We start from the raw sequence: 16,293 nt of genomic DNA on the forward strand, positions 1-16,293 counted from the left end.
TAGGTGGTGGGTGGGTTTCTGCAGTGCTGGTTTTGCCCTAGCTATTGTTAAAGCATATCAGGACCTCACCATTTTGTGGTCAAGTGGGGCTACATGAGAAGAAGCTTTTGGCACACCATTGTCTTCTGGCTGGACTTTGCAAGTCCAGTTTGACTGAGAGAGTGTTGATGTCTTTTAGAGAAAGTTAGAAGATCCCCCGCTAGGGCTCAAGGCTGCTGGGTGTTGGTGATAATGTGCAACTTTGCAACACCTTTATTTTTCTTGCTTAAACTCTTTTGCAATGGTGGTGTTTGGCTTTCACTAGGCATTTCTGTTTTGTGGTTAGTCTTGGTTGCTGGATTTTCTTTACTATGGAAGTTCTGGATAGGCCAGGAGGATAATTTTTGTGTTGTCCTTGGGTGATAGCCTGTTTTGATGTAAAGCAGCATAATTCTGTTAAATGCCGTGAAACTGCTGCTTACAGCAACCTCACATCTGGCCCTGAGACCCTGGACAACTCAGGGAAAGAAAAAAAAATGTGTTAAGGGAACACTGACTGTGTAATTAACTATTCCAAAGGTTGGAAGGTATAAAGTCGGGTTGAATGCACATCTTAATTCTGTCCCTTTGTCAACAGGTGGTACGATCAAAATTTAAGTGACACTTCTGCCTTCTTTGGGCTGCTGGCTCTGCTGTGCTGAATCTCGCCTGTTCAAATTTCCAGTGAACCTTCTTGCATTCTCCTCTGCTTCATACCCTGCAGTTATAACCTCAGTATTGGGAGAAAGCCTGGAAAATTTCAGAATGAAAACTGAAACCTTCCAAAAGGTAGGAGCAAATAAAAAACAGAGGATATTAATATAGGAACAGCTGGACTTCAGCTTTAATAATGTATATCTTTCAAAGCACGTAGCGATTCAGCTCAGATACGGGTATTTCTGCATGCTTCTGTTAAATCAGGCCTCTTGCCGATAACACAATGAGAGGATGGTACACTATATTAAAATATTAATTACCGAGCCCCTTTATTTTGACGGGTCTACTAAAGATATTTCAAATGGATATGTGAGAATTGATCAAAGATTCTGCAGGTTGTTGCCACTGCTCACTGAGCATTTCAAACCAAAGAAGAACCTGACTCCCATGAAAAAGATACTGTGTTTTTACAAGCAATAAAAAACCACTGATCAGTTGATTGCTATGGGGATGGATATAACTAAACTGGGCTTTCTTAAGGCATAGAGCACAATCTAAGAGAAACAAAAAAAGACATGGGAGAGGGAGGGAAAGAGCGAGAGAGAGAGAGCTGAATTGATTTCAGTCTGTTCAGGTCTAGCTGGAAAACACAATGCAGTGAAACAGTCCCTTAGTCGGCAAGCTTCTTTTCCTAGGTTTTTCCCATGGTTTGAAGTAGAGAGGGAGGGATGGTATTAGAAAAAGTGTGTGTGTGAGAGAGAGAGAGAAGGCTGTAGGAAAGGCAGAGAGATGAGAGACATCATTTGGAAGGGTACAAAATAGTCCATTCCTTCTGGGGAGTGGAAAACTTTGATGTCCATGCCTCTGGCTTTAAAGTGGCAGTGTCAGGTTCAGGCTGAAAGGCCCTGGTATTCAAATCTTTGTCTGTGCTTGTGCTCGGGACTTTGCCTGTGCACACACCTGCACATCCAAACACCTCCTATGGCACCCACACAGCAAATGGGCCTTGCACTACAGAGCAGGTGACAGAAAATAAGCAAGTAGATGGCTTCACTGATTCTTTGTACAGAGGTTCATGCTGAAAAAAAAGCACAGTTTTATGCTTGTGTGCATGGAAAGAGAGATAAGCAACAAGGAAAAGTGCTGTGGGCTTTACCCCTTTTAAAAAGCTATTCTCTTCCTGGCTTTACTAATGCAGTTATGAGGCGCAGGGTGTGTTACAAGGCTCACAATGTCTAAACAGAAGCAGCAGCACAGTTACAGGTAAGGAGAATAATCTGTGAGAAGCACTGTGATTTGTCAGTCATCACATACTAGTAAATTCAGTTTCAGCTGATGCCTAAGTTGGAAGCCCTTTCTTCTCTGCAGGGTCATGGGCATCTTGCACAGCCTGGCTGTTTTGTCCTTTGAGATGCATTTCTATATAATGCTACTAATAGTTCAGATACACTAACGATAAGTCCACTGCAAGCCTGGAGGAAAAGAGAAAGATTTTCTAACTTGTGGCACTCAAGTGAATTCTGGTAAGAGTTGATCCAGAGTGCAAGTGACTCTTTTCCTCCCTTCCAAGAGCAGAAAGCTTTGCACTCATGGTGGAGCTCAGAGGGCTCATGCTCTGCTGGGTAGCAAGCTAATCACACTGGAGTCTGCACCCAAAACTTAACTTGCACCAGGCACTAACAGGGTGCAAAAGCAGAAGGAGTATTAGAGAATTATGGAGTTTCAGATCAAGCCAACAACAGATGTAAATGTTACTGTGATGGTCTTGGACTGTGAGGTCTCAGTTTCTAGCAAGAATAGTAGCATATGTGTGTGGGGTGGCTTGTGGGTCCTGATGGGAGACAGACAATGGATCAATTTATGTTCAATTGACAGACGTCCTTTAATGGAGGGGAGATTTTGACTTGAATCCCTGGAATGTTGGCATTTTCCTTTCCAATACTCATTTTCAGTTTAAATAGATAGAGTGAAAGGCCTATTTTCATGGCAGGTGGGCTAGAGAAGGGAGGTTTTAATGACTCTTTATTCTTGGATTTATAATCTGACACGCTGTACGCACATGTGTTTGTCACAAAACTGTGTGAGGTGCCCACCACCCGTCCATGCATTGTCCAGCAGATGTTAAAGCCATCAAGTGTGTTTGCTTCCAGTTCCAAAGGAAAACATTCTCTATTTTGGGATGTGGGATTTTTTTTAAACTGATCTAAACAAACAAACAAAAATAGTCTTGGAGAGGTAGGGCTTACATGATCATAAGAAACCTGTGTAAATGAGGATCTAAGGCCTGTTCCCTGACCCATAAACTGGGTTAGTAATTAGTTGTTCCTGCAGTTTGTTGCCATCGTCACAAAACCTGAGGTTAGGCTGAGGACTATTTAAAAATCACATGCATTAGCAATATGGGATATCTAAACATACACTTACTGCAGTGACAGAGCATTAGTTGCTCCTTATAATAATACCTGAGAGCCTGCATTCACAGCAGAGGTCATGTCATGTGAGGTACTGTAGCAGTGTAGAAAGCACAGTGCTTTCCCCAAGGGATTTACAGCCAAAGGCCCCAAAACTACCAATGCATCTGCTAGGTGGGACCTTGCACTTGCGTGGTGCTCCATTGCAGGACTAGGACCTACAGTGAATGGAAGGGAGGATACCTTACTCTATTTTTTTTTAATATACATGTGTGTTTCATTAATAAGAGGGCAGAGGATAAAATTTGCTTTATGGCTTGGCATAAGCTGAACTGAATAGAAATAAAGGCTGTTTCTAGCACCAGCTGGATTCCTGTTGCTGCACTATAAATCTCCCGACTTCAGATTGATGAATTCTGTGTTTCAGTGGTGAGATAAAATAGAATTAACCAGCAAGAAATAAATAATGGTAACCTCCTGATTGAGAAATTCTACTGTACAAGAAAGGACTACTAGTGAAATGTTGCCCCTGGCTGTAGGGGAAAAGAGAAGGAAGCCTAGAACTCTAGTAATTCTGCAAATTTGTAATTGTTGCAGGTAATTAGGCTTTGTCTTGGTTGCCTGGTCAAGTCAGACACAAAACTGCTTGTAGGATTAGGTTTGCTCCCTTTCCTTGAGCAAATTATTACCTTGTAAGTGATATGACAGTGGAGCAACCTCCAAGAGCAAGGGACCCCTCTGTACCCACGGGCACATGATGAGTCAGGACACTGTCAGACTTGCTCATGGCAGGCTGGGAACTGCATGAAGTAGCCGTGTAGGTGGAGGGCAGATGCCGGATAAAACAGTGTAATAGTCACTGCTACACCAAGGATACTCTTACACTGCTTTATAAACACACCAAAAAGTTTTGGAACAAACTATGGAATTAATGAAAACTGAGCTGAAAATCTTTAGAAACAACTTTGTAAGTCTTGATCTTACTCTCAAAGAAGCCAGTGGGTATTTGAATGTTTAGTTCCTCAGGCTCTAAGTATGAAAGGAAAAAGCCCCTAAAATATCTTCATAGGTAGCCCCTATAAAAGAACAAGATTCAAAAGCATTCCTTCAGGAGATCAAGGACGGTCCAGCCTTTGAAGCCTGGAGGATTGGGAAATTTAAAGATCTTTGTGGCAATCATATTGTGCCATTAGAAATCTACCATTTGGAATTGTAAAGCATTTAAAAGGAATGATTCCGAATTCCACAGCTGTCTGGTGAGTGACAACTTGATGTGGCCTGGGGGGGAGGAAGAAGGCCATTGTTGGGAAAACAGTTAAAATGAACATTTTCTGAACAGATGCTTTAGATAATACTTTGATAAATGAGGTTAAAAACAAATAAAATATTCTGGGTGACTTCCAGAAAATAACAGATTAGTAAAACAAACAAACAAAACTCAAAATGCAAAGACAATAAATAGGTATGTGACTGGTACTTAGCAAATAATAGAGGATTGCTCAAAATAAAATGAACAATAAACAGTCTGAACCAGCAAGATGAGACAATTCTGTTGGCTACGGGAGGTGATACATTTTTTTACTGCAGTGCAGTTTTGCCAAGCAAGAGAGCTTCTGAAAGGCTCAGCTCTTCATTTTGATACATGAAAATATCTGAGAATCCATTTTTATTGTCTTTTATCCAAACCATTCAAGCAGCTCAGCTGCTGATCAAAATACAAAAGCATTGCATGTGCTTAGCAAGTGGATAATGAAAGCGATCCCCTCAGTTTAGTATCTTTGTCAGGAGAGTGTAGTGAGAAAAGTAAACAAACAGCATCACTGATGACAAACTGATTTATGGAATTGTTTGTTTCCATAATTTTCAGCATAATTATGACTAAAGGTCCAAATCCTGTGGCTGCTGAGAACCTTGTAGGGATGGCTGCTGGCTGGGCTCCCTTAGTACTCATTAAAAGCGCCTCATAGATGTGGTTTGGAAGTACACAGAATAGGGTCTGCTGGGATTATTTTTAAGGGAAGTTTTTTCCTCGCCCTTTAACAGAACCCATACCAAATAGCTTCTAATCTTGATTTCTGCTGGCAGACCTTTTATAGGTAAAACCAAATAAATATGTACAATTTGGGATAAAAAGGAGGAAATTCACCCCCAAATTCAGCATAACCTTTTAATTTTATCCCCTTTAATCCTTTGATAATTTTTGTGCTTCTGCTGCAGAAAAGCAATTTTGCTAATCACCTTTGTGCCAATCCCTGCATTCCTGACAATAGCATGAACAGCTTCCATCAGTCTTTGATGTGGGAAAGACACACACACACATATAATCTGAAAACAATTCAGCTCCTTGGTTCTCAATGGCGAGCACTCTGTTTTAATAGAGTGCAAGTTCCGTGGAGGTTTCTAATCCTTTCTGCCAAACAGAAGAGACACAGTCAGGTAGCACACCTTATTCAGAAGTTAAAATAACATGTTACTTGCTCTCAGAGAAAATCAAAACAACTCAAGATCAAAAACAGATTCCGCCAACCCTAACGGGATAGACTTTCTACTCAGATAACTCTTGATCTAAGTGTGTAACAAGTAACCTGCTTTAATCCCTAAAAGCGATGGTGTTACAGATAAGTACTGTAGCAGCAGAGGAGGTGTCTTAAGTTTCAGAAATACACAAAAGCATTGGTTGGAAGGAAAAACAAAACAAAGAGCTGTCCACATGATTGTGTCTTTAGCTGGAAAGGTGTATTTGAGGGCACTGAAAAGAACAAAACCCCTTGAAGACAGAAGAAAAAAAATCGACAGGCAGATATCGAGATGGTGTTTCTTCCAAGCTGGATTTCATTGACTTACACTGTTAAAGCACAAGCTTTACAGGTATAAGCCCCTCAATTTTTAGCTTACAAACCCTGCAAGCCATGATGCTGGAATGGTCTGCTACGTCAGCACAGAACCCTACTCCATTTTCTAGAGGTTCAGAGAGGTCATGGGCCATGAAAGGATTGGGATCTTTGACTGTAAGATTCGTGAAGGATGCATTATTGACTTTATGATTATATTGCACTGAGCACCTGTGCCGAGTCCTTTATTAGAGTATGAACAATGTAATGGAAATAAGCATGCTACACATACTGTTTCAGCAACAGTTCAGAATCTTCCTTGGTTCTTGCTCCTGCAGACACCTACATATTCTCTCACTTCAGCATTGCTGGGAAGACTAGTGCCATTGGGTTCTTAGCCTGTGCTGCACAGCTTTGACAGCTCCACAGCAGTCACAGTAGCTGAAACCATGCCTGAGAACAAGCGTATGCAGTTGCAGGTCCATTTCTTTTTAAAAACCCAAGAAAATAATGGATGATATCTATGTCTTGGGCAAAGAATAATTATTACTATGTAGAATGGCAGTTATCCACACTAGAAAACTGCCACATTTAAGAGAAACAGATCGTTGCATCTTACTCTGTGTCCTGTCTGGAGCATATTTGACCCTCTCCATGATTACTGCATGCAAGCACATTTCACCTTCGCCAATACTTCGTAGTTGTTTATACATTGGGTCACAAATTGGAGAGCACTAAGGCCCCACTTCTACAGATGCGCTCATCCGTACCTTGGCCTGGTATCCCTGAGGGTCACGCTCAATGTGTTCCTTTGCACCCAGGCTCCTTATGGACTGCACCAAGTAGTTCCCTTGGTAAAGTGGCACAGCCACAGGCTGGAGACTACTGTACACTGGAATATGGGTGTCATACAGTGCAGGGAGCCATACACTATGCAGGTGTAGCCTCTGTAGAGTAACAGAGCCTAAGAACAGAAGGAACCCCTTTGACTGTCTTTGTCTGATATCCTGGGTTAGGACTAGCCAGGTCAATTCCTGGTTTAAGTTTTAGTAGTTGTGGTCTAGGCAGGCTCTCTCTCTAAGGCAAAAAATCCCACCCAACAGTGTTTTTTAAAAAAATACAGTAACAGTGAATCTACCACAAATCTTGATAAACTGTTTCAACAGTTCATTTTATTCACTACAAAAGTGCGCCTTATTTATGAATTTGTTTCCCATCACCTTCTGTCAAGAGATCTCATCTCTTTGTCTGCCAAATAGGAGATCCTGGTATTACCAGATTTTTCTTCCCGTTTCAGTGCTCATAAGGTATGATCACCTCACACCTTAACCTTCTCTTTAGAAAGCTGAATAGGCTGAGCACTTTGGGTCTCACTATAAAACATGTTTGACAGTTCTATAATCATTCTTACTACTCTTCCTTGAAACCCCTCTAGTTTTTCAACATCCTTCTTGAAATGTTGGCTCGACAAATTATTTCCAAAGCAGTCACAACAGAGTCAAAACCAGAGGTAAAAGAACCTCCCAGCTCTTGTTTGTTTCCCAGGACAGCACTAGCCCTTTGGTCACAGCACTGCAGAAGGAGCTCACGTTCAGCTGATTATTCATCTTAATGAAGTCTTTACGGAACTGCAGCTTTGCAGGATAGAGTTACATCCTTTCAGTGTGACCTACGTTCTTTGTTCCTAGATGTGAGACTTCACATTTGGCTTGATTGAAATACATACAATTTGATTATACCTAAACTTAACATAGGGTTATGCAGCCATGAGCATCCTTGCCTCTTGCCTGATGCTTTGTGCCTTCTACAAAGCTTTGCTAATAATGATTTCTGATTTTTTTCCAGGTTGCTAGTAAAAATATTCAATAACGTAGGGTTCATAAGCTGTCTCTGTGGGATCCCACTAGAGAAAGACCAACTTGATAATAAATTTGTCTTTACAACAACAATTTAGGATGGAGAAGTCATTCAGTTTTTAATAAATTTAATGTTTCAGACATTGCCAAAGTCTATTACAAAAGAGCTATGTTTAATGTAATCAAAAAGATATTGATATAAAACTGCATTCACACCAAGTTTCCGTAATCTCATGTTAAGCAAAATTCTTCCAGCAAACTCCCTTTCAGTTTGCTACTTAAGTCCTGTACCAGATGTGCTGTTATTTCACCTGAGCTCAAACTTAGGTTGAGAAATTTTTAATTACTTGGGCCATCTGATTCATTCATTATAAATGCTGATAAAACATTTGCTGCCTTCTGGAACTTCCCTGACTTCCAGGGTGTATTGAAACTCAGTGTAAGTAGACCAGACAGTTCCTCAGCCAGCAGTTTTGAATGTCTCACGTATAAGCTTCCAGAGTTGGTGATTTAGTTGTATGAATATTTGAGTGCTTGAGATTACACAGACAAGATGACCTTCTGGAACAGGATGCGAGTACTGTCTAAAGGCCTGTATGCTATGGTAACCTCATTATATGCTGACATTTATTTTCCTACTCCACTGTGCAAAAGGAGATGTAGGCTGTGGTGGGTAAGTAAGTGATACCTGTTCAAAGCATTCTAGGCAGATGATGCACTTCTTACAGTTTATCTATTTTTTCATTTTGAGGGAGGAGTTTCCCCAAGCATCTCAGGCTTCTGTAGAGTGGAAAGTACTATAAGAAAGAATAACACAACACTAGACTCATATTTTCCTGCTCCACTGTCTGTTGAGGGCTACTTTGCCATTTTGGACCAGAATCCTTCTGCGTTGTCAGTACTCCAGGCTCCTGTGGATGGCAACAATGACTCAGTTATTATGAACTGTTCTTCTGTGGCGATGTGCTTGTATATACGTACAGACACGTGTGAAGTTTGAGCACTTTTCAGCCCCTGCTCCATGGAGCCCTGGGAGGGGGAAGGGGCTGCATCAAAGGGTCCCTGCGAAAAGCCAGCCTCAAATCCACTGTAGCCAGGGCCTGCTCTTATGTGGGGAAGACCCATTCTTTTACGTGGCCCAGCAATTTGGGAGTGTTGAAAACTGCTATGCAGCACCAGATGACCCCTGCTGTCACTTTGTGGGTGACAGGCGCTCCTGACCCTGCTCACAGATAATTAATGAGCATTAATCACCTTACTGTTCACCTTCCTCTGCGGGGGTGCAGTGTCTAGCTGGGGTTGCTGCAGGTGGTGGAGCAGATGCTCTGGTTACCTGGGATCACTATCCCCGCCATTAATTATTTACATTATTAATGAATATGTGGGTCAGGTGGTGTTACTAATCCCGACTCGGAAGAACACGGATCCATGAGCCGAGCCGAGCCGAGGGGGTTGGGGTGTGTGTGGTAGTTGCGCGGGGGGAGTCCCAGCGGCTCCCGTTAATGAATTAATTCGCTAACGAGGGTGGGCTCGGCGGCTCCGTGCCCCCTCCCGCCCCGGTAGCCACCTCCTCCCCCGGAGGGGGGCAGTGACAGGCAGAGGCTCCTGCCCCATGTGACTGGGGAGCGGCTGCCCCCGTCCATGGCTTGGCCTCCCCCGGGCAGCAGCAGCTCCGGCTCCCGGGGAGGAGGGGCAGGAGCTGCTGCTCCATGGGGAGGAAGGGCAGCCCCCGATCCCCCCCGGCGGAGGGGGGATCCCGGGCCGCCTCCCCCCCCTCCTCCTGCCCCCCCTCCCCGCTCTGGGCCTTACCCGAGGAGCTGCTTCTCCTCATCTGCTCCTACCTGGACGCGCAGGCCTTGGGCCGCCTGGGCCAGGTCTGCCGCCGCCTGCGCTTCCTCAGTAGCCGTGATCTCCTCTGGAGGCGCATAGCCCGTGGCTGCCTCAACTCCGGCTTCACCCAGCTCGGCACCGACCTGTAAGCGCGGCCTTCCCGGCGGAAGGGCGGGGGTGAGGCGGACGCGGCGGCTGGGAAAGGCCGGGGATGCTGCGGCCTAGCTGGTTGCTAAGGGGCGTTCCGCGCTCCTGGCGTAGTCGCTAAGGGGGGCTCCCCGCTGCCGTGAGAGGGCGGAGGGAGGTGGGGTGGGTGTGTGGGACTATTCTCGAAGCGCGGCTGCGCTGTCTTTAGCCTGCGCCAAGAGGGGTGGCGAGGGCAGAGGAAGGGCGGTGGGGCCGCCCCGGGAGGGGAGGGACCGTGTGTGGCGGCTCGGGCTGGTGGGGCCTGACCCCGGCCCTGCCCCGGAGGGTTGGGGGTTTGTGGGGAGGCGGCTTTTGTTCCCGCGGGGAGGCGGGCGAGTATGGTGAGGGCTTCCCGGGCCCCCTCGGCGCCAGGCCCGGTGGGAGCGGCCCTCAGGTGTTGGGGCCTGATGCCCTCCCCAGATCAGCTGGGCATCCCAAACTCCTCCTAACAAAACACATGGGGTCGGGGGCTTCAAGCTAGGGGCGGTGGAAGCACGAGGAAATGGGTAGAGCCGTTGTGTGCAGCTGGGGTGGGTCCTGGGTGCCCACGCTCCCTCCCTGCTTCTGAGCAGTGGCCACTGCCATAGTCCCAAACACACCTTGGAGAAGAAGCTGCAAGGGAGCAGGGCCTGGGCTGGTGTCTTGGGGACGGGCTGGAGAGTGGGCTTATGTACATTATTAGGTGCGAGAGCCTTCGTGGTGGGGGGCCCCAGGAATACATGTTTCTTAGATTCTTCCACTCATGGAGCAGTCTGCTGGTGTGAGCAGCCTGCTGGTGTAGCTGATGATGGCCGTCACAGAGGAGATTGACTCTTGGACTGCTGTGGCTTCTGGGTTTTAAAGTTTTGTGGATAGGGGTTGCTTTTCGGCCCCTCCTGGTTCAACAGCACATCGTAGGTTAAGAATAGGTGTGATCCCTCTTGGCTTTGCTGTGTGTGACACCAGCGTCTTTCTAAATGAAGTGCTTTTGGGGCTTGGGCCTTGGCAGTGGTTGGTAAGGACCCAGAGATTGCCTTTCCTCTCTCAAATTTGCTAGTTTATGGAACGCCACTTGGAGGCAGCCATACAATATGGGCTTTTCTTGCTGCTATGGGATCCCAAGAGGAAGTTTATGTTCTTAGGATCTGTGAATCCCTTTGTATGGTTTCCTTGTAAGTGCCAGGCCAGGATCTTGTTTGTCATCCAGTGACTCACTACTGTTTCTGTAAACATTGTGTTGATGTGAATCAAAAGAAGGGATGTCAGGTTCTGAGGCCTTTCTTGCTGTCCCATATTGCTACCTCAATAGCACAGACCTTAGAGAAACAATTATGGCTCCTGCTGTTAGGAGCAGAGCTTCAGTGGTGCTGAAAATGCTTGTGTTGCATTTTTAGGCCAGCACTTCAACCCGTTAAGTCTTCATAGCTTGAAAGTTAAGCATGGTTCCCTTGGAAGTCAGCAGGAATAAGTGCTGCAGAATGGCCGTGTGTTGGACTCAGTCTACTGTGATATATGATTTTGTCTCCTGAGGAAATGAAGTTCTGTATTTTTCATTAAGAATAAGGTGGTACTATGCTCTTTCAATTGCAGGAGGGATCAGGTGTACAGCAGAGCAGGTGCAGTGTGTGTAAGGACCACCACTTCCCCCTGCAGAGGAATTCAGGTCTATAAACAACTACAGAAGAGGTTTGCTAGGTCAGAGGGTTTAAGTGAATGGAAGGCTGCTTGAGTATCATAAGCTCCCAGGGATTTCAATGTTGTTAGGTTTGCTATGAACAGGGTTTTTTTTTGTAATTCTAGGACGTGCTTTTGTGCTGAGTCCTATTTTCAAGTTTTCTTTAAACAACTTTAGTTCTGAGTGCTGCTTTTAGCGTTGGTCGGCACTGCCCTGGTCCTAGGGAGTTCAATCATGGGTAACACACCAGGTGACATTACAAGCTGGTTATGCAGGAACCTTGAGATATATCTAGAGGATGAGTCCTTTAATTACTTTTAACTTCATGGAAGGCTTAGACAATCTTCAGTTCTTTGAAATAGCATGCCAGATCTTACGGAGAATACCTGAAGGCCAAGCCCTTCTTTTCCCTGTGTGGCGATCCAGCATCTCAGTGCAGTTGCAGCAGTTTAGCTCCAGTTGGGTAGACTGCTCTGGCAACAGATAAAAGACAAGGACATAATCACAGTACAGGTGGGTCTGGGTATCTGTACGTCTCCAGAAGAACCAGCACAAGTGCATGTGTTGAGCTGTTGTACAGCTGTAAAATTTGTGCTTAGCTGAAGAAGAGTTTAATACTCTCTGTGGCAGCTTGAGGGTTTTAAATAGCCATGCCTCTTCCATACCTGTTGCTCGCATGCATGTCTCCAAGATCAAGAGCAATCTCCAAGATTGCTGCTCTTGCAGTTGAGGGAGAAAGATTTGCAGAGAGGCTATATTTTATTTAACTAACTGATACAAGTTGGGAATGGGGTTGAGGTAAGCTTCTGTGCACGTAGTCTTTCTTCCTGATAGTAATTCTAAGTGGTAACCCAGTAGGTTGCTCGCTGAAGGTTAGATTTGAGCTGAGTAGGTATTTAAGCTAAAATATCACTGGGTGAATAGAATGGTGATGAAGATGATGGATAGCTGGATCTTCTTGATAACTGTGCTTTTTTAGTGATATAGAGTAAATCCTGAGTTTGTCAAGCTTGGGTTTGACTCAAGAGCTGAAGATTCTGTTGCACGTTCTGGGTAATGTTGCATGAGGTGAACATTGGGTTTTGCTTTTAAGAGGTTTTTTGTGCAATGCTGTCCACAATTGAGAAAGCAAAGGCTGGAATCGTTTATGGTAAATGTACTTAATGAAATAACGTGCATGGTTCTAACATTAGGTCTTAAACTGATGGTCCCTGAGAGGCTGGCATAAGTTAAAAACTAGTCTAGGGAGTATTTACTGTTTAAAACAAAACAAAAAAAAATCTCAGCATAGTTTGATCATTTCTGCTGTTAAATGGCTTTTGATAAGCCATCTGTTAATGCTTTGTAAATAGAGATAAATTTGAGCCTAGAGTGTAAGATAGCTGTGAAACTTATCCCCCTTCCCCATTTTTTAAAAGGGTGATTAACTTGAAAATGACACCATTTCTTTAAAATGTTTTTTCTGTTAGGTATATCTTCAGATAATTGCAACAGGAAGATCAGAGGGAACAGGCTTTAGCTTGTATATGAAGCAACTGTTCACAGTCAGCTTGCTTATAAAACTTCTTTACGCTGAAATAGGGCAGAGAAAGTTTATAAGAAACTGGTTGCAAAACCCTAACTGTTAGCAGCATGGAAAAGAGAAATTGTAGTGTACCTGAAATGATTTGATTTAATTTTTAAAATTATCTACTTCTCATCCTGACTATCTACCTTTAAAAAATGCCAGCTATGGTTATCTCAGGACACATACTTAGGCTTAAAAAATGTTAAACTGATTTGCTAATGTTGTCAAAGGAAGATGTGGACTTAATCCCAGACACTAGTTGTTACACTGAAAGGCATATTCATAGTCTTGTATCTGCCCTTTCTGGTAGATTCAGCTAAGTGGGAGCTGTGGATGTAAGCAAAGTTAAATACTTAAGATATTGATTCAATCGTGCACTTGCAGAAGAAGAAAGAAGTTGGCTTTGAGCAATGTTTCCGTACACTTTATTCCTTGGGAGCGGTGGTGGGGGAATCACTAGATTTGCATCAGTGTGAATTACTGTATATTAAGGACAGCAGGGCCTGGCTTGGAAGGGTTCTTAAAGCGTGTTCTTAGTGTTAAAAATGTGCTTTTTCTTCTCTGAGTCAGCAGTAAGCAAATGCTTAACAGAATGTTGTGTCGGTATTATGGAAGCATAGAGTAGTTTTAGATGGATGTGGTTCTTGGCACCTGTCCTACAAGCCTCTCTGACTTGTCTATGCCTTGTTCTGTATAGTCATGTTAATCTTATTTGTAGACTTGTACTGCAACAAGACCTTGTCATGGGGATGGTAAAAAGATAGTCCCTATGCTGAAGATTTTTGCTTCACTCAGTAGTAGGAGCTGCTGAAGCAAGAGTGGAGCCCTGACGTAAGGTGAATGGAGCATTTTTGTTCCAAAAACACATGGCAGCATATCACAGAAAAGTTAAGGATTAAGAACACTTTCTGCAGCTAACTGCAGCTGAGCAGTAGCACAAAGCCTTTGGGGTTTTTGGTGAGTATAGTGATATTACAGTTGTGTCTGGTAGTCTGTGTCTGTTTTGCCAGCTGTTGTACAGGCCTAGCAAGAGCAGTCTCTGCCTTGATGAGCTTGCTGCCTAAATAGCCAGGGTAAACAAGGGCTGGGAGGGCAAGCTGAGGCAGGGAGATGTCAACCAAGCTGCCCTCTGTGCAGCAGGTCAGTGTCAGAGCCAGGAATAGCAGAGGGTGTTTTAAGCCTTCATCCAGTGCCTGCCTGCTGGACCACCTTGGACTGGAGAAATCGGAGAGGCAAAAAGCTCCTTGCAAGGTGATTCTTTATTTAAAGCATGGAGGAAAGGAATAAAGTTGCAGCTGGGCTAAACTTATTTCCTCTTTGTTACAAAGGAATTTTAGAGGGCAAGTTAAAAGTTGCAACCTAAATAGCTTGACAACATGCTCTTTGTAATATATTAATAGCTGTTGTCAAAATACAGAAATGTTCCACTGCATGTTTTCTCTCTCTGACTCCTGTTTGGCCTTGCCCTCTAGAATCATGGTATATTCTGCAGTTCAGAGAAACAGGTTCATTAATGGATGAATTTATCATCTTTGTGTATTTAAGAGCTTGTGTAAGCATTTCTGTGAGTTAATAAAAGCTGTGTTTTCTCCAGATCTTGGAAAAATACATACACCTGCAGGAGCAGGAAATGGCCAATCTTTGCAAGTCAAATCCAAACGCAAACTGCAGCAATCATAGGAGACCTCTGCCTTCAGTATTGGAGGGGGAGGGAGTGTGAAAGCCTGTAAAGCTGCTCCAGTTTCCTTCATCTTTTTAAAACTTGTTTTACAAAAGTTTCATTACTTTAAGTCAGAAATTAAGTAGGCAACGAACTGGTGTGGATGGTGCAGAGGGGAATACTCTGGGGAGGATATTGCAATAATGGCAAAAGCCTGGAAGAGGGCACACAGCTATTGCTTTGTACTGGAAAAGTCAGCGATTTTTAGAAACTTCTGTTAGATTTGTTCTTATTCCGTCTTTAAACTGATAATTCTGAGCAGGATAGATCTGCTAGGACAGCTTTTCAATATCGAAACTGCTTCTTGTTCGGGGAGTGTGAAATTGTTTCTAAGAGTTCTTTGAGGCCTGCCTACCCTTCCCTTAAAATCTTGACAAGTTCAAAGTGGAAGAAGAATTTTATCTAGTTCAGGGCTTAAAAAAATGCATGCTCTGCTTGTTGCTATTATCCCTGTAACCTGCATAACTGAACTAGCTATGGGTTATTTCGCTCTATCCGAATGCTACTCTGACAGTCTACTTTTTCAAATGAGAATATTCGTTACAACTATTGAGCACCTGCAGGTTTTCTCAGATCTTCCCAGGGCTATGCATTTTTTTGAAGCAGCCCAGATCTCATCCCCAAAAAGCTACATAAGTCCCTGAGAGAGGCCAAACCCTGCCTGGAATTTCTAGCCATGATCCCATTGCAGTCACTTGTAAGGGAGAAGGCATCTGATGGCAGAGTAGTCTGGCTCAGTCGTGGCAATGATGATTTTCTTGTAAAGCCCATGTGAAGGTATGTGTCTTTGCTGCCTGTACAGAAATTTACCTGCAGCTCTGGCTCTTTTTAGAGTCTCTGGCTTCTTCATGCAGGTGAATTGTTAATGAGAGCTGTGAGGTGGAGCGTTAAACCTGCACAGCCTAGTAACATCTAACTGCGTTAGCATAGGCACACCAAAGGAGGCAAGGAACAGCGAGAGAACAGTCTGCAGAGCTCTCATCCATCTCAGAGTTATTGGAACCCATGTCAAGTAGGAAGGGGGGGAGCATAGAAGACAGACTGAACCTCGCGGTAAGCTAAATAAGGGTCACGTACTAAAGGAATTCAGGTGGAATTTTTGTCCTGGAAGAGACGTTTTGAAAGTCAGCCGACTTGTTGAGGACAGCAACAGGAGCTCCTGACGTAAATAGCTTTTCCCTCTTGGCTGTCTGTTGGTGGCCCATGACTTGTAACTGCACTGAGACCCTGCCACTCAACAGGTGTGTCCGGACTACACAAATAAGTCCAGTTGGTCCCTGTGTTAGACAACCCTGCCACAGGGCCAAGGTTGAAAGTGGGGCTTAGCCACTGTGACCTATTTGTTCCTCTATATGACCTTTCCAGTCAGACTGGTGACAGCTTTTATGCAGATAGCAGATTTTGTCCATGGAAGAGATTCAGTCTCAGCAGGTCTCTGCAGACTTGCATTTCCAGATGAGCTCTTCAGCACTTGTAGCAAAACGTGAAGGATTTTGATGGGTTAGGATGCCCCATGCAGCTGGGAAAATATACAGTATGACATTTTGGTGTTATCTTCTGTAA

General features: G+C 44.1%; 1 protein-coding gene and 1 long non-coding RNA gene across 2 annotated transcripts in view; one reads left to right on the forward strand and one right to left on the reverse strand.

Moving 5' to 3' along the window:
* Positions 1-7,866: 7,866 nt before the first annotated feature.
* LOC135315496 (uncharacterized) lies at positions 7,867-9,735 on the reverse strand. Its single transcript, XR_010374982.1, has 2 exons — positions 9,615-9,735; positions 7,867-8,684 (listed from the first exon to the last, which is right to left on the reverse strand). It is a non-coding gene; the product is annotated as an uncharacterized LOC135315496 (long non-coding RNA).
* Positions 9,386-16,293, forward strand: part of FBXW4 (F-box and WD repeat domain containing 4) — a 62,648-nt gene continuing 55,740 nt past the window's right edge. Inside the window, exon 1 of the mRNA XM_064463995.1 lies at positions 9,386-9,748. Coding sequence (XP_064320065.1) covers positions 9,483-9,748 — 266 coding nt within the window. The 5' untranslated portion in view covers positions 9,386-9,482. The remainder of the gene's footprint in view (positions 9,749-16,293) is intronic.

Source organism: Phalacrocorax carbo, chromosome 12 (genome assembly GCF_963921805.1).
Source record: "Phalacrocorax carbo chromosome 12, bPhaCar2.1, whole genome shotgun sequence".
NCBI classification, from domain to species: domain Eukaryota; kingdom Metazoa; phylum Chordata; class Aves; order Suliformes; family Phalacrocoracidae; genus Phalacrocorax; species Phalacrocorax carbo.